At 44.7% G+C, this 25911-nt stretch overlaps 1 protein-coding gene across 1 annotated transcript in view; it reads left to right on the top strand.

Annotated features, from left to right (window-relative positions):
- metap1 (methionyl aminopeptidase 1) overlaps positions 1 to 24041 on the top strand; it is a 30983-nt gene extending 6942 nt beyond the window's left edge. The window contains exons 5-11 of the mRNA XM_080784714.1: positions 8972 to 9063; positions 10273 to 10356; positions 10748 to 10886; positions 16880 to 17011; positions 17237 to 17380; positions 18191 to 18256; positions 22287 to 24041. Of these exons, the coding sequence (XP_080640840.1) occupies positions 8972 to 9063; positions 10273 to 10356; positions 10748 to 10886; positions 16880 to 17011; positions 17237 to 17380; positions 18191 to 18256; positions 22287 to 22453 (824 nt within the window). The 3' untranslated portion in view covers positions 22454 to 24041. The remainder of the gene's footprint in view (positions 1 to 8971; positions 9064 to 10272; positions 10357 to 10747; positions 10887 to 16879; positions 17012 to 17236; positions 17381 to 18190; positions 18257 to 22286) is intronic.
- Positions 24042 to 25911: the final 1870 nt, after the last annotated feature.

The raw sequence follows: 25911 nt of genomic DNA on the forward strand, positions 1-25911 counted from the left end.
AATTTCCATTTATAACCAGGCGGTGAGATTCAGTGAGATTCAGGCTTAATGGAGCCAATAAGGAAGTGCAGAATTCCCAGCAGTTTTCATTAACCCATTAAAACTCATTGGCTGACAGCCCTCCCCTCCCCTCCCCTCCCCTCCCATCTGCTAATCATTTTACTGATGTCAGCTGTGTGTCTGGGCAGTGGCGTTCAGTGAGAGAATGGGGGTGAGCTCTCTAGGCTCAATATTTTCTGTTGACCGTTGGGGGTGGGAAGTGAGGACGCTGGCGTCGACTGTTCGCCGCTTCACCTCCCGATGTATGAATGAATGAACCTTCACCTCCCAACGTATGAATGAATGAACCGTCACCTCCCAATGTATGAATGAATGAACCTTCACCTCCCAATGTATGAATGAATGAACCTTCACCTCCCAACGTATGAATGAATGGACCGTTGTAAAGCGCTTTGAGTAGGCACGTAGTGCATAGAAAAGCGCCATAAAAATGCAATTCATTATTATTATTATTATTAATCGTTTATACCTACGTTTTCATTTATCAACATTTTCTTCAGTACATTTTTGGACCTTGTTTATTTTGTCAATAAATCACCTTTAACTACAATAAGAACTTTTCTGGATTTGATTGAAAGAAACGCGTCATACAGTTCCTGCCGACAGCTCAGCCTCATATAGCAATACTTCTAATTTGATTTGATGGGAAGAAGTAGTCGCTACAACACCATTTATAACCTGACTTTAGTATGTAATTTCAATGTTGTACAGAGAGGCTGAGATCTGAACGTTCGTAGCGGTCGACAGTACTTGCGCGCTCTGCTTGCGCACTGGCCTACTTGTGTGTAACGCGCAAGTATAGGTTTGATTGATTGATTGAAATATCTATTAACAGTTTGCAGAATTACAGTACATTTTAAGCACAAACTCAATACAAAGACTGTTAACTGTGAGTGGACGACCCAATTAAGCATTACACTTGTTTACAAGAGGGTCCCACCATGTTCAATTCATCAAAACATTTAGAGACGTACAAATAGACACTTCTATATAGTTAAAGAACAGAACAGGAATTCATCATAAAAGAGGTAAAAAGGGAAAAGACACATAATACAGTGAGGGGAAAAAAGGGTGGGTGGTGGTGGTGGGGGGGGGGGGGGGGAGCGGTTTTGAAGGAGTCAAGGGATTCACATGTCTTAATGACTGTTGGTAGGGCGTTCCACATTTTGGTGGCATAGGAGCTAAAATAATTTAGTTCCTTGTTTGTGCCGAATCTGGGTTGTACATGGTTTGTTGCACTCCCTCTGGTGTTATGGGTGTGGACTTCGCTAACATTAAGGAAGTATTTAGACGGGTACATGGGTGTCTTGGCGGTGTAGCGAATCTTGTGGACCACCAGACCCATTGCAAGATGGGTAGAGTTGCACTCGACAGAGTGCAACTCTAGTTGTGACTAGTCGTCAGAAGAACCATAATTGCTCACACATTGTGAGCTTGTAGATCTCCTTTTTTTCTTTTGGAGGGACGGTTTGGGACACGTTAATCCGTGTGTGTTGAAGTGCGTTACGGTTCAAAGCGCTGAACGTATTGTTGAAGTGTGTTACGGTTCAAAGCGTTGAACGTATTGTTGAAGTACGTTACGGTTCAAAGCGTTGAACGTATTGTTGAAGTGTGTTACGGTTCAAAGCGTTGAACGTATTGTTGAAGTACGTTACGGTTCAAAGCGCTGAACGTATTGTTGAAGTGTGTTACGGTTCAAAGCGTTGAACGTATTGTTGAAGTGCGTTACGGTTCAAAGCGTTGAACGTATTGTTGAAGTGCGTTACGGTTCAAAGCGTTGAACGTATTGTTGAAGTGTGTTACGGTTCAAAGCGTTGAACGTATTGTTGAAGTGCGTTACGGTTCAAAGCGTTGAACGTATTGTTGAAGTGTGTTACGGTTCAAAGCGTTGAACGTATTGTTGAAGTGCGTTACGGTTCAAAGCGTTGGAACGTATTGTTGAAGTGTGTTACGGTTCAAAGCGTTGAACGTATTGTTGAAGTGTGTTACGGTTCAAAGCGTTGAACGTATTGTTGAAGTGTGTTACGGTTCAAAGCGTTGAACGTATTGTTGAAGTGCGTTACGGTTCAAAGCGTTGAACGTATTGTTGAAGTGCGTTACGGTTCAAAGCGCTGAACGTATTGTTGAAGTGCGTTACGGTTCAAAGCGTTGAGCGTATTGTTGACGTGCGTTACGGTTCAAAGCGTTGAACGTATTGTTGAAGTGTGTTACGGTTCAAAGCGTTGAACGTATTGTTGAAGTGCGTTACGGTTCAAAGCGTTGAACGTATTGTTAAAGTGTGTTACGGTTCAAAGCGTTGGAACGTATTGTTGAAGTGCGTTACGGTTCAAAGCGTTGAACGTATTGTTGAAGTGCGTTACGGTTCAAAGCGTTGAACGTATTGTTAAAGTGTGTTACGGTTCAAAGCGCTGAACGTATTGTTGAAGTGTGTTACGGTTCAAAGCGCTGAACGTATTGTTGAAGTGCGTTACGGTTCAAAGCGTTGGAACGTATTGTTGAAGTGTGTTACGGTTCAAAGCGTTGAACGTATTGTTGAAGTGTGTTACGGTTCAAAGCGTTGAACGTATTGTTGAAGTGTGTTACGGTTCAAAGCGTTAGAACATATTGTTGAAGTGCGTTACGGTTCAAAGCGTTGAACGTATTGTTGAAGTGCGTTACGGTTAAAAGCGTTGGAACGTATTGTTGAAGTGCGTTACGGTTCAAAGCGTTGGAGCGTATTGTTGAAGTGCGTCACGGTTCAAAGCGTTGAACGTATTGTTGAAGTGTGTTACGGTTCAAAGCGTTGAACGTATTGTTGAAGTGTGTTACGGTTCAAAGCGTTGAACGTATTGTTGAAGTGTGTTACGGTTCAAAGCGTTGAACGTATTGTTGAAGTGTGTTACGGTTCAAAGCGTTGAACGTATTGTTGAAGTGTGTTACGGTTCAAAGCGCTGAACGTATTGTTGAAGTGCGTTACGGTTCAAAGCGCTGAACGTATTGTTGAAGTGTGTTACGGTTCAAAGCGTTGAACGTATTGTTGAAGTGCGTCACGGTTCAAAGCGTTGAACGTATTGTTGAAGTGCGTCACGGTTCAAAGCGTTGAACGTATTCCGTGTTTCAGTCATACATGATTTAAGGAGACAAAATGCTCCATCGCCCTGATGTATGGTTGCCTGGCAACACAGAGGACGGGCAGGTCTGTGTGGTCAGAAATAGCCCTCCATCCCTCCCTCCCCTCCTCCCTCTCTCCCCCCTCCCTCCCTCCATCCCTCCATCCCTCCCTCCATCCCTCCACCCCTCCCTCCATCCCTCCACCCCTCCTCCCTCCCTCCATCTATCCCTCCCTTCCCCGGAGTCTGCATTCCCTGAGCCACCACTGTTTATGCACGCGCACATAATCTTATATGCGTGAACGCACACACACACACACACACACACACACACACACACACGTGAGGACATCATCATTTGTGACTACATTTGACTGAGGGACTGCCATTGGATTTCTTTTAGAATTTTCGTTTCTTTTCATGTCATATGAAAGCAGGGAATCATAGCTTCAAATGGACATATTGGTTGTTCAGTTTGACCCAGTTTTGGAGATATGGCAAGAGTAACGTCTTTCAGAGAAACAGCGAGTTGAGAAAACAGGCTTGAAAAGGTTCACTTCAGTGGACTCTAACATTACACCTATAGCTACATGTTTAAGTCACTCGCTCATCCCCTGGTTCTAATTGTCTCTGTATCGTTTACGACAGTCGGTCACTCAGTCCTGTTTCTAGCGAAAACGTAACTATAATTACCATTGGACCCTTGGAGATCTTTAACTCTAAATGTAAATATTCATTGGTTGGTACAGTAGAGAGGGTGTAGCACCCAGGATTACATTAGATTGTTGACACTGGGTGAAAATAATTGGTGGGATAAAAATGAAAAAATGTATTTGACACTTGCAATTTACAATTAGTGTAATTAGTGTAAAGAGAGAGAGACACAGACACAGACAGAGAGAGAGAGAGAGAGACACACAAAGAGAGACACACACACACACACACACACACACACACACACACACACACACACACACACACACACACACACACACACACACACACACAGAGAGAGAGAGATAGAGCCCTTTGTTTTAGATGCCACCGGAGGAGAGGAGACGGTAACCATGGCGACCTAGGTGTGCTGATGAGGTAGCAGGGCTGCGGAGGTTGTCATGGTTACCGTCACGGGCCCCGTGGAACGCAGAGGAATTGACACACAACTTTTGTGTGAATATTGTTATTTTGAACAATCGGTTACTGTAAAATATACTGTCTGTCTGTCTGTCTGTCTGTCTGTCTGTCTGTCTGTCTGTCTGTCTGTCTGTCTGTCTGTCTACTCTAGTTCATTACTGAATGCATGTTCAGGGACCACATGCAGTACCCTCACAGACCACCAGCAGTTTAAAACGCCTAGTTGAGTGTGTGTGTGTGTGTGTGTGTGTGTGTGTGCGCAGTATGTGTGTCTACTGTGTGTGTGTGTGTGTGTGTGTGTGTGTGTGTGTAGTATGTGTCTACTGTCTGTGCGTGTGCGTGCGAGCGTGAGCTTGTGTGTGTGTTGTTTTAATGGTGAGATATCTCCTTCAGCAGCAGAAGTTGGTCTAATGGCAGGTATGACACACACACACACACACACACACTCACACACACTCACACTCACACTCACACACACACACACACACACTCTCTCTCTCTCTTACTCTGTGGCGGTATTCGGCTACAACTAGGGATGCACCATGTCATCAGAATCGGCCAAAAAAGTCAGTCCGGTCCGGTCTCACAATAATCCATATCAGTGTCAGTCCGGTCCGGAACCCCTAGCCACAACGTTTGGACTTTCCTCAGGCATCTGATGAATGTTGTTAACACCGCCAACGCACAGGACGGAGTTCTCCGCCCTATCAATTAGTAACGCCCAATCAGGACGGAGTTCTCCGCCCTATCAATTAGTAACGCCCAATCAGGACGGAGTTCTCCGCCCTATCAATTAGTAACGCCCAGCGCTCAGGACGGAGAGTGATCAGAAAATGTATCGCTGGTCGCTCTGATTTAGTGGATTAAATAACCCCGAACGTCCGTCCGGGATGTTAAAGGAGAATTCCATACTAAAAGGCTTTCTTACCTTTCTTTGTAGTTGTTACGTCCCCACCAAAGAGGTCCAGGTGTTATTTTGTGCAAAAACTCCTTATTGGCTATTTTCCCTACCATAAGCCCTAAATGAATTGCATTGCATTGAATGGGAATTGAATGGGGCTATGGGGTGTTATGCTAGTTTGCTTATTTCCATCTAAAGAAGTAGTAAAGTGTTGCCGCTTGGGATATTATTTACATTATGAAGAGAGGATATATACAAAAAATATATAATTTTGAGCGATGTAAATAAGCAAATTAGCACAACACCCCATAGCCCCATTCAATTCCCATTCTTATGGTAGGGGAAATAGCTAATAAGGAGTTTTTGCACAAAATAACACCTGGACCTCTTTGGTGGGGACGTAACGACTACAAAGAAAGCATTCTAGCATGGAATTCTCCTTTAACAGAACCCAACCGTTGTAGCCTAATACCTCACTGCTGTAAGTGGAGACATCCATGTTTATCCAGTTGAAAATATGCGGGGGCCACTGCCCTTATAGGGGCATTTGGCCCTCAGAATTATACGAACACGCAAGCACGCACACACACACACACACACACACACACACACACACACACACACACACACACAGTGGGTGTCAGACGGTACACTACAGGCTGTGTATGTGTGTTGCATGGCATATCGCGTGTACTTCCATGACCTACTGTTGTTGTACACGTGCAGCTGTGTGTGTGTGTGTGTGTGTGTGTGTTGTACTCTTGTAGTAGTAGTATTAGTAGTAGTAGTGTAGTACTGTGGTTGTACCTGTATCTGCTTCAGTGATACTGTCTGCTTATCCTACAATACACACTTATAATGTTGTGTTATGTATTCTTATTTGTGTTCAATGTATTCTGTTTGTTAAAATGGGGAGTGGGGATGATTACTGTCACAATATAGAGCTATTTAACACTGTTACTGAACACACTCTATAGCAATGATTACTGTCACAATATAGAGTTATTTAACACTGTTACTGAACACACTCTATAGCAGGAGTAACCAACCGGGGGTTCGCGAGCTACTGGTAGCTCGCGGGAACGTTTCCAGTCGATCGCGAAGTGTCCATTGGAATAATGTCAGTGCCGCTCGTCACATGCAAATTAATTTTGAGCAGAGCGCTGTGGCTCTGAGTTTGAGAATAGACCCCATCGTCCAAGGGTGTGTGTGCGTGTGTGGTGCATAGAGTATACTCTAAGGTGTGGTGGGGGGGGGGGGGGGGTATCTTAGCAACACTGAATGATCTGTCCCATTGGTCGTGTGCTCGTATCATGAGCCAATGGCTGCAGCTCTGAGCTTCCCAGACCCAGGTTCACATCTCATGCCGTAAAGAGAACTGACAGGTCTGAAGGGTTGCTACCATATTAGCAGCTGTGAGCGCTCTTCTCTTCTCGTGAAGAAAGCAGGACAGAGTTGTCAAATAAATCCCGCCGTCATTCATACTGTATTTATTCTCCGACCCGACATTAAAATACGGAACAACGTGCGTCCCGCGTATCAGTTCATTACGGGGCTCGTGACAGGCTGCAGAGTAGACACTTGAGTTGGGACTACTAGCCGATAGCTCCGCTGCTCCTTCAGTTTTCGTTGTTCGTTGTTATAATATTTTTTATTATTGGGATTTGATCATTGATGCAAATTCTAAACATATGGATGCAGCTGCAGAAGTTGTGTTGCTTAAAGGAATGCATAGTTGCGTTCTCCTCAACTGCTGCGCAGCAACAACAAAAATATAAAAATGAGAAAAATATACTGAATATACCAGTCTGCAATGCAAACTAATAGGCGAGTGCACTCCAGGGCATATGCAAAGGGAACGAATGACTTCTGTCCGTGACAATAATCAATGCTACAGTTTGAATTCTGTACACATGCACACATAGAGCAAAAAATATGATAAATATGAAATATGAAAACTTGTTGAAGTACAACGCATGAGTCAAGTAGCTGCTTTTGTATCAAACCCTTTCCTCTTTACTGAGCCTACTGTCATTGAACTGCTGTCCGATAAAATGCAGGATGTGTTTGCATTAACTTCAGATATTTAAATGGAGATTATTGGATTAGTAAGTGACTGTCACCTGCAGGTCAGAGCTAAAGAGAAGGAATTTTGAAATGGCCTTTTCACAAATTAAAATAATAAAATCCAAGTTTAGAACTCGTATGACTGACTCACATCTTAATGACACCCTCAGACTGGCAATCACTAAATAAATCATTGCTATAGAGTCTATAGCAATGATTACTGTCACAATATAGAGCTATTTAACACTGTTACTGAAACACACTCTATAGCAATGATTACTGTCACAATATAGAGCTATTTAACACTGTTACTGAACACACTCTATAGCAATGATTACTGTCACAATATAGAGTTATTTAACACTGTTACTGAACACACTCTATAGCAATGATTACTGTCACAATATAGAGCTATTTAACACTGTTACTGAAACACACTCTATAGCAATGATTACTGTCACACTATAGAGCTATTTAACACTGTTACTGAACACACTCTATAGCAATGATTACTGTCACAATATAGAGTTATTTAACACTGTTACTGAACACACACTCTATAGCAATGATTACTGTCACACTATAGAGTTATTTAACACTGTTACCGAACACACACTATAGCAATGATTACTGTCACAATATAGAGCTATTTAACACTGTTACTGAACACACTCTATAACAATGATTACTGTCACAATATAGAGCTATTTAACACTGTTACCGAACACACACTATAGCAATGATTACTGTCACAATATAGAGCTATTTAACATTGTTACTGAAACACACTCTATAGCAATGATTACTGTCACAATATAGAGCTATTTAACACTGTTACTGAACACACTCTATAGCAATGATTACTGTCACAATATAGAGCTATTTAACACTGTTACTGAACACACTCTATAGCAATGATTACTGTCACAATATAGAGCTATTTAACACTGTTATTGAACACACACTATAGCAATGATTACTGTCACAATATAGAGCTATTTCACACTGTTAATGAACACACTCTATAGCAATGATTACTGTCACAATATAGAGCTATTTAACACTGTTACTGAACACACTCTATAGCAATGATTACTGTCACAATATAGAGCTATTTAACACTGTTACTGAACACACTCTATAGCAATGATTACTGTCACAATATAGAGCTATTTAACACTGTTACTGAACACACACTCTAATGATTACTGTCACAATATAGAGCTATTTAACACTGTTACTGAACACACTATAGCAATGATTACTGTCACAATATAGAGCTTTAGAGCTGCTATTTTCACTTATTGTTCTGTAAGATTATAGAGCACTTAAAAAGCTGTCAGACAAACTATAGCAACATGTTCAGATTAAGTCATCTTCCATTTAAAACCCTGACGTGACTCTTAATTAACGGTCTGGAATCTGTCCTAAAAGTTAGATCTCACTTATAAATGGTTAGATCTCACTCATTCACCTGCTTGGCAGTTTATAATGCAGAACACCAGGATTACTAAAACAACATCATCTTACATCATAATACATATTGTGTTATTCAATCACAATTTATGTGGGGGTGGAGGGGGTATTATGTGTCATATTAGGACATGGATTAAAAAAAAAGATTTTTTTGTGGAACCACAAAAAAGTGGTTCCATTTGTACACTCATTGTTACTGTGTGTGTGTGTGTGTGTGTGTGTGTGTGTGCGCGCGCACAAACAGGCATGTCTGAGTCGGAGCAGTCGTTGAAAGGAACGTCACAGATTAAGATCCTCCCCCCTGAAGACATCGAAGGCATGCGCGTGGTGTGCACGGTAAGACTACTCATGTGTGTGTGTGTGTGTGGTGTGCACGTTAGGACTCCTCGTGTGTGTGTGTGGTGTGCGCGGTAGGACTCCTCATGTGTGTGTGTGGTGTGCGCGGTAGGACTCATGATGTGTGTGTGTGTGTGTGTGGTGTGTCCTTGACATGAAATATTACCCCCTTTTGGTGTTAGCATCATGTTATGCTTTAGCTATTGAAAAATAGCAGATCTACAAGCTCATAGCGCGCCACCGAGTGGCGCGCTACGAGCTTGTAGGTCTGCTATTTTTTGAAAAATCGAAGAACGACTGACATAGAAACACAGCTTTTTCAGAAAGCTGTCAGGATGTAGAAGATATTTTTTAGAATCTGATCTCATGTCAGAATGGGTCGAGCACCACTGATATAGAAACATGAGGTATTTCAGACACCACTGATATAGAAACATGAGGTATTTCAGACACCACTGATATAGAAACATGAGGTATTTCAGAACACTGTCAGGATTTAGAAGACATAGTTTGTAGAATCAGACCTCGGGTCTAAGTGGGTTCATATGAAAAAGAAAACGGTTTTAAAACCAGTGATCTATCCTGTCCATGAGCTACCAATAAGGTGTGTAAGGCTGACATCTAGTGGCCACAATGAACCCCACAGATTAACCCATTTTGACCTGATATGAGACCAGATTCTAAAAAATGTCTTCTACATCCTGACAGTTTTCTGAAAAAGCTATGTTTCTGTGTCAGTCGTTCTTTGATTTTTCAAAAATAGAAGACCTACAAGCTCGTAGGTCTGCTACTAAGCTTTTGGTGTTTTAACTTGTAGATCTCAATTATTCTTTTTTTATCGTGAAAATGTGGCGTAGATCTTTGAATATATATTCTTTCAGAGCGAACGTTTTTAACTCAAATCTTTGCTTCTGGTGGGGTGGGGGTCCCTGGAACCACATATTTTCAGATGGGGGTCGGCGGCCAAATACAGATAATTCTGGGGGTCGTTGACATGACAATGGTTGAGTACCACTGACATAGAAACATGGGGTTTTTTCATAAAACTGTTAACATTTAGGAGACATGTTTTTGAAGGTCTAAATGGTGTAACTGTGGTGTGGTTCTGATTGGTCTAAATGGTGTAACTGTGGTGTGGTTCTGGTTGGTCTAAATGGTGTAACTGTGGTGTGGTTCTGACGGTCTAAATGGTGTGGTGTGGTTCCTCAGTTGGCCAGAGAGGTGTTGGACATCGCAGCGCTGATGGTGAAGCCTGGCGTCACCACGGAGGAGATTGACCACGCTGTCCATCTGGTACGCACGCACGCACACACACACACACACACACACACACACACACACACACACACACACACGCAAGCACACACGCACGCACACACGCACGCACGCACACACGCACGCATGTACGCACGTACGCACACACGCACGCACGCACGCACGCACGCATCCCGTGGATGCAGAGGTCGTCGTTTTATTGCGTCCTTTAACTATAGTCTGCGTTTTGGGATGCAAAATGCACCCTATTTTAATCTGTGTGTGTGTGTGTGTGTGTGTGTGTGTGTGTGTGTGTGTGACTGTGTGTGTGTGTGTGTGTGTGTGTGTGTGTGTGTGTGTGTGTGTGTGTGTGTGTGTGTGTGTGTGACTGTGTGTGTGTGTGTGTGTGTGTGTGTGTGTGTGCGTGTAGGCGTGCACGGCCAGGCGGTGCTATCCGTCTCCTCTCAACTACTACAACTTCCCCAAGTCCTGCTGCACGTCGGTCAACGAGGTCATCTGTCACGGGATCCCCGACCGAAGACCCTTATTGGACGGAGACATCCTCAACGGTACGGTCCTACTGCGTTCCCCTCAATGAATTGCATTGCATTGAATGGGAATTGAATGGGGCTATGGGGTGTTGTGCTAGTTCGCTTATTTCCATCGAAAGAAGTAGTAAAGTGTTGCCGCTTGGGATATTATTTACATTATGAAGAGAGGATATATACAAAGAAATTATAATTTTGAGTGATGGAAATAAGTGAATTAGCACCCCATAGCCCCATTCAATTCAATGCAATTCATTTAGGGCTTAGGGTAGGGGAAATAGCCAATAAGGAGCTTTTGCACAAAATAACACCTGGACCTCTTTGGTGGGGACGTAACAACTACAAAGAAAGATAAGGAAGCCTTTTAGTATGGAATTCTCCTGGAGCGCGCACATTTTACAACTAGGATGATGATGCATGCTGTGCATTGCTGTCGCTGAATCCACGGAGACAGCAGACACAACATAATATGCGGAACTGCGCGCCTCGTCCCCGACCCCAAACACGGTAAACTTGTTGTTGAAAAATAGCTTCCAATAGCTTGTTATTTTGCGTGGAGTAGCGCTGTGTGCAGGCCATAGGCTGTATGCAGGCCAGGCTACATACATGATCACCTCTGAGTAGCGCTGTGTGCAGGCCATAGGCTGTATGCAGGCCAGGCTACATACATGATCACCTCTGAGTAGCGCTGTGTGCAGGCCATAGACTGTATGCAGGCCAGGCTACATACATGATCACCTCTGAGTAGCGCTGTGTGCAGGCCATAGACTGTATGCAGGCCAGGCTACATACATGATCACCTCTGAGTAGCGCTGTGTGCAGGCCATAGACTGTATGCAGGCCAGGCTACATACATGATCACCTCTGAGTAGCGCTGTGTGCAGGCCATAGACTGTATGCAGGCCAGGCTACATACATGATCGCCTCTGAGTAGCGCTGTGTGCAGGCCATAGACTGTATGCCGGCCAGGCTACATACATGATCACCTCTGAGTAGCGCTGTGTGCAGGCCATAGACTGTATGTAGGCCAGGCTACATACATGATCACCTCTGAGTAGCGCTGTGTGCAGGCCATAGACTGTATGCAGGCCAGGCTACATACATGATCGCCTCTGAGTAGCGCTGTGTGCAGGCCATAGACTGTATGCCGGCCAGGCTACATACATGATCACCTCTGAGTAGCGCTGTGTGCAGGCCATAGACTGTATGCAGGCCAGGCTACATACATGATCGCCTCTGAGTAGCGCTGTGTGCAGGCCATAGACTGTATGCCGGCCAGGCTACATACATGATCGCCTCTGAGTAGCGCTGTGTGCAGGCCATAGACTGTATGCAGGCCAGGCTACATACATGATCACCTCTGAGTAGCGCTGTGTGCAGGCCATAGACTGTATGCAGGCCAGGCTACATACATGATCACCTCTGAGTAGCGCTGTGTGCAGGCCATAGACTGTATGCAGGCCAGGCTACATACATGATCACCTCTGAGTAGCGCTGTGTGCAGGCCATAGGCTGTATGCAGGCCAGGCTACATACATGATCACCTCTGAGTAGCGCTGTGTGCAGGCCATAGACTGTATGCAGGCCAGGCTACATACATGATCGCCTCTGAGTAGCGCTGTGTGCAGGCCATAGACTGTATGCAGGCCAGGCTACATACATGATCGCCTCTGAGTAGCGCTGTGTGCAGGCCATAGACTGTATGCAGGCCAGGCTACATACATGATCGCCTCTGAGTAGCGCTGTGTGCAGGCCATAGACTGTATGCAGGCCAGGCTACATACATGATCACCTCTGAGTAGCGCTGTGTGCAGGCCATAGACTGTATGCAGGCCAGGCTACATACATGATCACCTCTGAGTAGCGCTGTGTGCAGGCCATAGACTGTATGCAGGCCAGGCTACATACATGATCACCTCTGAGTAGCACTGTGTGCAGGCCATAGACTGTATGCAGGCCAGGCTACATACATGATCACCTCTGAGTAGCGCTGTGTGCAGGCCATAGCCTGTATGCAGGCCAGGCTACATACATGATCACCTCTGAGTAGCGCTGTGTGCAGGCCATAGACTGTATGCAGGCCAGGCTACATACATGATCACCTCTGAGTAGCGCTGTGTGCAGGCCATAGCCTGTGTGCAGGCCAGGCTACATACATGATCACCTCTGAGTAGCGCTGTGTGCAGGCCATAGCCTGTGTGCAGGCCAGGCTACATACATGATCACCTCTGAGTAGCGCTGTGTGCAGGCCATAGCCTGTGTGCAGGCCAGGCTACATACATGATCACCTCTGAGTAGCGCTGTGTGCAGGCCATAGCCTGTGTGCAGGCCAGGCTACATACATGATCACCTCTGAGTAGCGCTGTGTGCAGGCCATAGCCTGTGTGCAGGCCAGGCTACATACATGATCACCTCTGAGTAGCGCTGTGTGCAGGCCATAGCCTGTGTGCAGGCCAGGCTACATACATGATCACCTCTGAGTAGCGCTGTGTGCAGGCCATAGCCTGTGTGCAGGCCAGGCTACATACATGATCACCTCTGAGTAGCGCTGTGTGCAGGCCATAGCCTGTGTGCAGGCCAGGCTACATACATGATCACCTCTGAGTAGCGCTGTGTGCAGGCCATAGCCTGTGTGCAGGCCAGGCTACATACATGATCACCTCTGAGTAGCGCTGTGTGCAGGCCATAGACTGTGTGCAGGCCAGGCTACATACATGATCACCTCTGAGTAGCGCTGTGTGCAGGCCATAGCCTGTGTGCAGGCCAGGCTACATACATGATCACCTCTGAGTAGCGCTGTGTGCAGGCCATAGCCTGTGTGCAGGCCAGGCTACATACATGATCACCTCTGAGTAGCGCTGTGTGCAGGCCATAGACTGTATGCAGGCCAGGCTACATACATGATCACCTCTGAGTAGCGCTGTGTGCAGGCCATAGGCTGTATGCCGGCCAGGCTACATACATGATCGCCTCTGAGTAGCGCTGTGTGCAGGCCATAGACTGTATGCAGGCCAGGCTACATACATGATCGCCTCGAACAAAATACATCTCCCACGTGAAACCTGGTATATTCTTCTTCGTCGTCGTACGACGTGGTGTGTTGCGTGCTGAAAATAGCAGATTTACAAGCTCACACAACGCGTCGTGTCCACCACACGTTGTGAGCTTGTGGATCAGCTAGTTTCAGCATCGCCGTTTAGAAAACTTTCCTCTTCACAATAAAAGCACATCAGCTTTCACATGTTCATTCTATATATAAAGAAAAGACAAAGGCAAAGTGGGCAAGGATTATGAATTCGGTGGCATTTCACATTGCATAAGGGTGCAGGAAGAGTGGTGTGTTAAATATCAGTGTTAAATATCCTTATTGGCCATTAGGTTGAACATGCCCATGCAGAAGGTAAGGGGTGTGTCTCATTTCTGTTTCATATACAGTAGCCAAATGATAATAACTATATGGAAAAATGCACTATAGGTTAATTCATTATAATCATTTCCTCTAGAATGTGTGTGAGTGAGAAATATACCATGTTATGTGCTTAATTTAAGGCATTCTGACCGGGAACCCATTTTGGTGTTAGCATCATGCTATGCTTTAGCTATTGAAAAATAGCAGATCTACAAGCTCGTAGCGCGCCACCGAGTGGCGCGCTACGAGCTTGTAGGTCTGCTATTTTTGAAAGATCGAAGAACGACTGACATTTTTCAGAATCTGATCTCAGGTCAGAATGGGTTATAATCAGACCAGTGTGTGTCCAGTGGAAACCTCGTATGAATCTGATCTCGGGTCAGAATGGGTTAAGGCATTTATGCTTCAGCCAAGAAAACCTTTGTGCTAGCCTCGGTGTTATATGAGGTCAAACGAAAGAAAAAGTTGGTCATGCTGACTAATTTGTGGTGGCGCTATACCGACTGAAAAGGTAGGCGACGCCAGTGCTAGTCTGGAGCTTTTGGACATGATGAACGGCCGTCACAGCGTGCCACAAAATGGACTCTACGGGAGCGCGGACATTTTAACCCATTCTGAACGGGAACCCATTTTGGTGTCAGCATCATGTCATGCTTTAGCTATTGAAAAATAGCAGATCTACAAGCTCATAGCGCGCCACCGAGTGGCGCGCTACGAGCTTGTAGGTCTGCTATTTTTGAAAGATCGAAGAACGACTGACATTTTTAAGAATCTGATCTCAGGGTCAGAATGGGTTATAATCAGACCAGTATGTGTCCAGTGGAAACCTCGTATGAATCTGATCTCAGGTCAGAATGGGTTAAGGCATTTATGCTTCAGCCAAGAAAACCTTTGTGCTAGCCTCGGTGTTATATGAGGTCAAACGAAAGAAAAAGTTGGTCATGCTAACTAATTTGTGGTGGTGCTACCGACTGAAAAGGTAGGCGACGCCAGTGCTAGTCTGGAGCTCTTGGACATGATGAACGGCCGTCACAGCGTGCCACAAAATGGACTCTACGGGAGCGCGGACATTTTAACCCATTCTGAACGGGAACCCATTTTGGTGTCAGCATCATGTCATGCTTTAGCTATTGAAAAATAGCAGATCTACAAGCTCATAGCGCGCCACCGAGTGGCGCGCTACGAGCTTGTAGGTCTGCTATTTTTGAAAGATCGAAGAACGACTGACATTTTTAAGAATCTGATCTCAGGTCAGAATGGGTTATAATCAGACCAGTGTGTGTCCAGTGGAAACCTCGTATGAATCTGATCTCAGGTCAGAATGGGTTAAGGCATTTATGCTTCAGCCAAGAAAACCTTTGTGCTATAGCCTCGGTGTTATATGAGGTCAAACGAAAGAAAAAGTTGGTCATGCTAACTAATTTGTGGTGGCGCTATACCGACTGAAAAGGTAGGCGACGCCAGTGCTAGTCTGGAGCTCTTGGACATGATGAACGGCCGTCACAGCGTGCCACAAAATTGACTCTACGGGAGCGCGGACATTTTAAAACCCCTTCATGAATACTAGTGGTCTGGTGATGGCGGTGGTCTTACGGACCGCATGCACGCACACACGCACGCCCGTATGCACGCACACACGCACACGCGTGTGCGCGCACTCCCCTCGTCCTCTCTGATGGAGGGACTTGTCACAGACACAGCAGAGCTGAGACAAGACTGATGGAGTCATTAGCGTTTACGGACAGTCGGACACCGAAGCTAATACTTGGGTGTCTTATGCTCCAAAACAACCACGGCAGCCTCGCTATATTGAATATATTATTAAGCCATTCTGACCTGAGATCAGATTCATACGAGGTTTCCACTAGGACACACACTGGGTCTGATTAACACATTCTGACCTGAGATCAGATTCTAAAAATGTCAGTCGTTCTTCGATTTTTCAAAAATAGCAGACCTACAAGCTCGTAGCGTGCCACTCGGTGGCGCGCTATGAGCTTGTAGATCTGCTATTTTTCAATAGCTAAAGCATAACATGATGCTATAACACCGAAATGGGTTCCCGTTCAGAATTGGTTAAGCCATTTTGGGGCGGGAGCCCCTTTTGGTGTTTTAAACATTGTTATAATTTTTAGCTATTGAAAAATAGCAGATCTACAAGCTCATAGCTTTATTATAGGTCTGCTATTTTTGAAGAAATCGTGAAAATGTGCGTGCAAATCTTTTGAACGGCAAACATTTTTAACTCACTTCTGTCGGGGGTTCCTGGAACAACGTATTTTCAGATGGGGGTCGGCGGCCAAATACAGATAATTCTGGGGGTCGGCGTTGACGTGAAATATTGAGCACCACTGATATGGAAACATGAGGTTTTTCAGAAGATTTGTCATGATTTAGAAGATATTTTTTTAATTTCGATGTCAGGTCTAAATGGAATAATATAAAGCCCTCAAAGTGTTAGTACCAACAGTATAAAGTACACATTATGTATGAGTTATGAGTTATTATGCACATTATCGTAGGGGTGAGACGGAAACGGAACGTCACCGATAGATGATCCCAGTTCAGGTGGAGTGTTCTTGACCTCTTGACCTCTCCCTTGCAGTGGACATCACCGTCTATCACAACGGTTTCCACGGCGACCTCAACGAGACCTTCTACGTGGGAGAGGTGGACGAAGGAGGCAAGAGACTGGTCCAGACCACCTACGAATGCCTTATGCAGTCTATTGACGCTGGTGAGACCCTTATGAACGCCTTATGCAGTCTATCGACTCTGTCTATCGACTTTATGTTGTGTTTTTAGATATCGTATTTCAAAGTGTCTGTGATGTCATGGATGCTGTGATGTCATGGACACTGTGATGTCATGGACACTGTGATGTCATGGCCACTGTGATGTCATGGACCCTGTGATGTCATGGCCCCTGCTCTAAGCATTGTGGGTAACGTGTGCTCCTCAGTGAAGCCTGGCGTCCGCTACAGAGAGCTGGGGAACGTCATCCAGAAGCACGCCCAGGCCAGCGGCTTCTCCGTGGTCAGGAGTTACTGTGGGCACGGGATCCACCGCCTGTTCCACACCGCGCCCAACGTACCACACTACGCCAGTACGTACACACACACACACACACACACACACACACACACACACACACACAGTCTGTTCCACACCGCGCCCAACGTACCACACTACGCCAGTACGTACACACACACACACACACACACACACACACACACACCTACACACACACACACACTGTTCCACACCGCGCCCAACGTACCGCACTACGCCAGTACGTACACACACACACACACACACACACACACACACACACAGTCTGTTCCACACCGCGCCCAACGTACCGCACTACGCCAGTACGTACACACACACACACACACACACACACACACACACACAGTCTGTTCCACACCGCGCCCAACGTACCACACTACGCCAGTACGTACACACACACACACACACACACACCTACACACACACCTACACACACACACACACACACACACACACACACACACACACACACCTACAGGCTGTTCCACACGACCAATTCATCACGACATACTGACCCAACTACATTGTCTGACTATTGAATTCCTTGCATTTAATTTCCAACGTGGGTTGCTGGATAATGTGTGTTTGTTTGTTTTGTAGAAAACAAAGCAGTAGAAGTAATACAGACTTGATACAGACTTATAGCATGTTATGTAGACAGCACTATAATTAACGTCATAGTACATATGTATAGCATAGTATAGTATATATGTATAGTTTATATGTATAGTTTCATTATATAGATATTCCACTGTTACTTTCTTAGCTTACGCATGTTTCATGATAAATGCTTTTATGTGATGTATTCCCATGCTTTTGTTTTGATAATGTGTTTGTTTTGTAGAAAACAAAGCAGTAGGAGTAATGAAGCCCGGACACGTGTTCACCATCGAACCCATGATATGTGAAGGTGAGTTTTGGACCAATGAACGTGAAGGTAGCAGTTTGTCACATTCAACAGATCCCGTGATCTTTTGTGGCCAGATGTAATTTCTTGGGGTCTAGTAGGACTACAGTAAATAATAAAATAATAAATCACCATATTTCTTTGGTAAAAAAAATACATATTTAGCCCCATGTTCGAATGCGCCCAAAAATAGCTAAAATCCCTAAAACGAAAGACAGCAGCAAATTAAAAACATTTAACACTCATCTTTTACTTTGTCTAATAACCTAAAACATGAACCCTGGGTAAAAGAAAACTAACTTCAAACTAACGCCATTAACAATAAAGAGACAACAATGGCAAGCAATGATCTTGTAGATCTGCTATTTTTCAATAGCTAAAGTATAACATAAATGCTTGACAATGACATCAGTCTGTAGCTTCAAAGTAATGTACAGGTTGTTGTGGCCAGTATAAGCCACTAGGTGGCAGCATTGACCAGGCATCGTCAGGGGTTCAATTACAAAATTTAAGAGGGGAGCTAAATTTGAAGAAACTTCTTGTCCACACTACCATGAAAAGTCAATGTATAACAATCTGTGGGGTCAATTTGTGGAATGGTCTGGCTCTAGAACTCAAACAAAGCACCAACATTGTACAATTTAAGAGGATGTATAAAAATGACTTAACTATTAGAGTGGAGGATGAGGCACGTTGATTGTCTCGGGCTATACTTGATTTCTTAATTATTGTTCTCACATACACATGGACACATGTACGTGTGTATGTATGTATGTATGTATGTATGGATGCAGTTATTATACAGACATGCAAAAGTGTAGCTTTTCGGCGAAAATCGCCGTTTTTATCCCAAATATAGGACCTGTGTGATTCATGCAAATCCGTTAAAAAAATGTTTGGGGGGGGTGAGGGGGTCTGTGGAGCCCGAGCTCGCTGCCCGGAGAATTATCTGACAGACTACTCTCGTGAGTCACTAATGATTCTGAGCGATATTTCTGCTTGCATCTGGGCGGCATGATGTGCGCAGCCGCTGGTCGCTCCGCGGAAAAAAAACCTGTTTGTGTGGACTCGGCATGAATTTTGACACACTGTCTGTGACTCGCCAGTCGATCCATTAGTTTAGCTGCTACAGTTAGCATTAGCAACGTTAGCACTTTGCGTTATACTGTCTGTGGTGTGGACGCGCCGGCGTCAGTTTCTCTCGCTGTGTGTGTGTGTGTGTGTCTGTCTGTCTGTGTGCTCGTGTGTGTGCATGCATGCGTATGAGTAAATAAATAAAGCACGCGTGTGTGTGTGTGTGTGTGTGTGTGTGTGTGTGTGTGTGTGTGTGTGTGTGTGTGCAAAACATGCAGCTCAACTGTTGAATAAGGAGAGGATGTTACTCTACATGTCTTAAATTGACTAAGGCTAAAATAATGAAGTAAACTGACCCTGTTGACTAAACCATCCCAAAACATTTTATTTGTATTATAATTCATTATTTTGCCAGTGAATATAATTTTCTATTTTACATGATGTGAAGAGTGTAACTGTAAGGGATTTTGAGATGGGAGTGTGAGTGCTGGACCAGTTTCTTTCTTTAAATCACACCTGTGTGAAGTGACCCTTATCATCATACATCATCCATTCATTGTCATTTTTGTGACAATGAATGTGTAGGATTGTGTAGGGCAAAAATAGCCGATATATGACAATTCATTCATTGTCAATGGCATTTAGGACACAAATCTACTGAATATAGGAGGGGCTAGTGCTCCTCGAGGGGCTAGTGCTCCTGTTGGAGTAAATTAATTGTTCTATGACTATCAGGACATGAATGTTAACATCTTGCTCAATACTGACTAGATTTGTACTGATTTAGTAAATAATCATCTGTCATTTTTGAGTGGTGCAGCCACTCAACCACACTATAGACAGCTACAGTATGTGTCCCTGTGTCTGTCCCTGGCTGGGTCCCTGTGTCCCTGGCGGTGTCCCTGTGTCCCTGTGTCACTGGGTCTGTTCCTGGCTGTGTGCCTGTGTCACTAGGTCTGTCCCTGGCTGTCCCTGTGTCACTAGGTCTGTCCCTGGCTGTCCCTGTGTCACTGGGTCTGTCCCTGGCTGTGTCCCTGGCTGTGTCCCTGTGTCACTGGGTCTGTCCCTGGCTGTGTCCCTGGCTGTGTCCCTGTGTCACTGGGTCTGTCCCTGGCTGTCCCTGTGTCACTGGGTCTGTCCCTCGCTGTCCCTGTGTCACTGGGTCTGTCCCTGGCTGTGTCCCTGTGTCACTGGGTCTGTCCCTGGCTGTCCCTGGCTGTGTCCCTGGCTGTGTCCCTGTGTCACTGGGTCTGTCCCTGGCTGTCCCTGTGTCACTGGGTCTGTCCCTGGCTGCCCCTGTGTCACTGGGTCTGTCCCTGGCTGTGTCCCTGGGTCCCTGGCTGTGTCCGAGCACGAAACATAGCGTTATAGCATTTGTTCACCACCAAGTGTCACTGTTGCACAGCCTAACACACAGACACACAGGCCGGGAGGAGGGCTAGTACAGTACAGTGTAGTATATACTGTCCCCCATGACACACCCCCCCCCCCCCCCCCCCCAAAGTGGGTTTAGTACCGATAAACGCTTAAAAGATTTGCGCCGCACAGCGTTGGCCCCGCACACTGTCACCTTTTTCACCTTGGGCCTGTTTGCATGCCTGATTATATGATTATATATATTACGATTATATGTTTATTGCAATTACTTATTGGTGAATGTTTAAGATGGGGGTAGGAGTAAATACGTTTTTACTTCTTCCTATTCCTTTTTGAACTTCAGGTGCAAGACCAATGATCACATTGTTGTCATTATAATTTTCTTATTTCATTCAAAAATAAATATACATGCATTGTGGTTATATATATATATTGTTTTTTTTTTTCTCTTATTTGACTGTTTTACCTGAAGGTTTCAAAATAAAGATAATCTAATCAAATCAATCACATTACACAGTAAATGAATGACAAGTCATTTGAGAATGTACAGATTTATATTATTAATATAAAACATTCCATAATGGTGATAAAGTATGTATTCTTATTGGTTAGAATACATCAACGCACACAGTCATCAGCCCTGCTTTTACCAGCTGTAACATTAACCCCAATTAGGGCTGACGTTGAAATAAAAAAATAAAAAAATCTTTTCAGAAAAAACAATGTTTCTATGTCAGCGGTGCTCAAACTATTTCATGTCAAGGACCCCCAGAATTATATGTAATTGGTCGCCGACCCCCATCTGAATATATGTTGTTCCAGGGACCCCCCAGAAGCAAAGATTTGAGTTAAAAACGTTCGCTCTGATAGAATATATATTCAAAGATTTGTGTCGCATTTTCGTGATTTTTCGAAAATGGCAGACCTACAAGCTCGTAGCGCGGCACTTGGTGTCGTGCTACGAGCTTGTAAAACCAGCTTCTAAAACCGTTAACCCAGAATGGGTTAATGGTTTTCCTTATATTCCGCCTGTTAGAATGCACTGGAGAGAGAGAGAGAGAGGGAGAGAGAGAGAGAGAGAATATTAGCACACAGTCCAGCTCATGGAGGCATCTGCCTTTGTGCGTGCGTGACTGAGTCCATTTCGACACAGATGCAGACTTCATGCAATTTTTGGTTCAAACTACATTAGACTTTTTAGTACCTTAAAGGTCATTACACACTGGCGAATTAGCGACGCGATGTTGCAGTTCGCCTGCAAATCTCTGCAAAATACGACACCAGAGCGAACAAATAAAGAGCGAAAACGGTCGCATTTTCGCACATTCGCCACTGATGTGGAAGCTTCCATGGACTTCAATTGTTTTTTTTTAAATGCGAATTATTCGCACGAATATATCGCGTCGCCAATTCGCCAGTGTGTAATGACCTTTAGACTTAACACATTTTCATCGTAATATATACAAGTCTGTGTGTGTGTGTGTGTGTGTGTGTGTGTGTGTCTCTGTGTGTGTGACTGTGTCTCTGTGTGTGTGTGTGTGTGTGTGTGTGTGTGTGTGTGTGCGTCTCTCTCTCTCTCCAGGGGGCTGGCAGGACGAGACGTGGCCCGACGGCTGGACGGCGGTCACCCGTGACGGGCGTCGCTCGGCGCAGTTTGAGCACACCCTGCTGGTGACGGAGACGGGCTGCGACGTTCTGACACGCCGCTGGGAGGGCGGGGGCAGCCCCCACTTCCAGAGCCAAAACTAGGCCCCGCCCCTGACCACGCCCCCCAGGACACCACCCCACTTCCAGAGCCAAAACTAGGCCCCGCCCCTGACCACGCCCCTGGCCACGCCCCCCCAGGACACCGCCCCCACTTCCAGAGCCAAAACTAAGGCCACGCCCCCCCCCCAAAGGACACATTAAAACCGTTACGAACGGCATCAAGCCCCGCCCATTTTAGTCGACTGAATCAACTGTAGATTTAGTCGACTAAAATCTTGTAATATGATATTTGGCCGACTAAAAACTAGACTAACAACTAACTACAACATTTCGGGTGACTAAAATGTGACTAAAGCTAAATGGAATGTTTAGAAAAATGACTATGACTAAAACTAAAAATTTAAATTTGTCAAAATCAAAATCAACACTCCCCCCTCCCTCCCCCGCCGCCATTCCTTCTGGATCGCACACACGCACACACACACGCACACGCACACACACACACACACACACACACACAGTGTGTTGCTATAATACTTGTGAGGGCGACCCGATTGTAATTGTCGTAAAAAATGCGATGCTTCGCCAGCGTGTCGCGCATGCGAACCTCAAGCCGAATTTAGCCGTTCCACAAACGCTCACGAGACTCGTCGTCGGTAGGTTCGGCTGTTTTCGCCTCGTAACTTAAGTCCAAATCTGTGACGATTCCAACCTCCCAAAACCCTAAACGTAAAACCTCTGAGTGCGTAACCCGAGTCCCTAATCTGAACGACCCGCAGATAATTAATTCATTATTCTGTCCCTAGCAACTATAGGCATGTAACGATATATCGTATATCGATATATATATTTATCGATATTAATCCCGACGATAATATGAATCGATAAAATAAAATAATAAATTTTCAATGTATTTATTTCTTTTAGCTAGTGAATTATGGTGTGTGTGTGTGTGTGTGTGTGTGTGTGTGTGTGTGTGTGTGTGTGTGTGTGTGTGTGTGTGTGTGTGTGTGTGTGTGTGTGTGTGTGTGTGTGTGTGTGTGTGTGTGTGTGTGTGTGTGTGTGTGTGTGTGTGTGAAATGTGAGCTTTCCATCATATTCAAGTGCTTTTGGAGAGAAATGAGACTTTCAGTCACTTTCAGTAGAAACTGTGACCAGCTGATGGTCGTTGATGCTCATTAACCTGCATTCGAAATAAATAAAGTCTTCTGAAAGAATATATATTCAAAGATGTGTGCCGCATTTTCACGATTTTTCAAAAATAGCAGACCTACAAGCCTCGTAGCACGGCACTCGGTATATAAACATTTTTTTTGTTCGTTTAAAATATGGTGTAAAATCGTACCGTGAGCCTCATATCGTGATACGAATCGTATAATTTATGGTGAGAGAATCGTTACATGCCTACTAGCCACCCATTCAAGTTGACGTGTATATTTATTATCCTTATTATAACTCTTTATATATCCATAAATCAATATTTTCTCCCGTGAGGACCAGGAAAATTGTTACATTTCTCAAATTCTACTGTACATTTATATGGGGACATTTGGCCCTCATAAGTATTCTAATAATACCACACACACACACGCAAGCACACGCACACGCACATACACACACTCCGGGGCACACAGGGGGGGGGGGGGGTGGGGAGGGGCTCCAACTGCTCATCGAATAAAAGATTAGTTGATTAATTAAACATTAATGGCAGTATTTGCATATGTGTGACATCAGCATTGGATTGTGTTCTTACTGTGTGTGTGTATGTGTGTGTGTGTGTGTGTGTGTGTGTGTGTGCGCCAGTTTTAAAACTTATTTTATGTTGTTATGGACCCCCAGTAAACTATTAGACCGCAGTGGTTCCCAAACTTTAATGTCAAGGACCCCCAAATTGACACTAATTATATGCCAGGGACCCCCCATTAGAGGAGATGTTTACGGCTCTAGCAGTGATTCTCAACCCCGTTTAATTTCAAGGACCCCCAGTTTGACATGCGTTATTAGTCTACGACGGACCCCCCATTTAATGGCATTTATATCTCTGGGACCCCCGATTTATATTTTAAAATCAGTGTTAATTTAACTCTGAGAGTGTACAAATGGAACCAAACGGACCCCTTATACAGCGTGTATTTAATTATTTGATATCTCCGACAGTCCAACGCACTGCAAGGCTACAACGGAAGCATAGTGGAATGGACAGGTTTAGGGTATCAGGTTTACGTTATTTTGTTTGGCATCTTGTCACTGTGTCGTTTTGGCTCTGTGGGCAGGTAGGTGCCAAGTGCTGCCTGAAAAGGAACATCAGCATCAACATAAAGCTTGTCAATGTACGGTAAAATATCATAATATAGATGGTTGTGTTGAGACTCTGGACATGACAAAAGAGTGATGATTTAGACCATGTTATCTGCTGTGGTGTTGATCCACTGACAGTGAAAATGTAACGCTGGTTTCAACACAGCCATCTGTATAGAGTACATTGTGCTTCAGAGTGTTGACAAGCTTCATGGAGATGTTAATTTTCATTTCCAGCTCGATTTGACACCTGCCCACAGAGCCAAAACTAACACATTCCAGGTGACTAAAATGTGACTAAAACTAAATTAAAACTATTCAAAAGACTATGACTAAAACTAACATCTAAATGTTGCTGCCAAAAACAACACTGGTGGGACAAAAAAAGACCAGGGTACAAATGTGTACAGAAATTGTGGGATATTAAATTGTTTGTAAAAAAAACGATAGTAGTAGATATGTACTGTACTGTAGACCCATCATGCTACTACAGGGCTTAACCCATTCTGACCTGAGATCAGATTCATACGAGGTTTCCACTAGGACACACACTGGTCTGATTAATCCATTCTGACCTGAGATCAGATTCTAGAAAAATGTCAGTCGTTCTTCGATTTTTCAAAAATAGCAGACCTACAAGCTCGTATCGCGCCACTCGGTGGCGCGCTATGAGCTTGTAGATCTGCTATTTTTCAATAGCTAAAGCATAACATGATGCCAACACCAAAAGGGGTGCCAGGTCAGAATGGGTTAAAGTTCTCAGTCCTGGGGACGGATTTCAGTCCTGAGGATTTCATAGGATTTTCATATTATTGAATGAGATCAGTGCAGATTTGCAAAAAGTAATTTTCAGTCTTGGGATTCTTTTTGGCTTTAAGCCCCAAACACTCAAAATATAGAGCTTTTCAACAATTTGTTTAATAATTTAAAAAGAATACACCACTTTTCACAAAACCCTGGTTAACAGTGAGATGTTGAAAAACTGCCTCCCCCTGGCCAGCCGGGGCGCCTGATGGAGGGGAAAGGAACTGGTCTCTATACTGCCTCCCCCTGGCCAGCCGGGGCGCCTGATGGAGGGGAAAGGAACTGGTCTCTATACTGCCTCCCCCTGGCCAGCCGGGGCGCCTGATGGAGGAGAAAGGAACTGGTCTCTATACTGCCTCCCCCTGGCCAGCCGGGGCGCCTGATGGAGGGGAAAGGAA

This window comes from Protomyctophum bolini, assembly GCF_963924005.1.
Source record: "Protomyctophum bolini genome assembly, chromosome: 15".
Classification (NCBI taxonomy): domain Eukaryota; kingdom Metazoa; phylum Chordata; class Actinopteri; order Myctophiformes; family Myctophidae; genus Protomyctophum; species Protomyctophum bolini.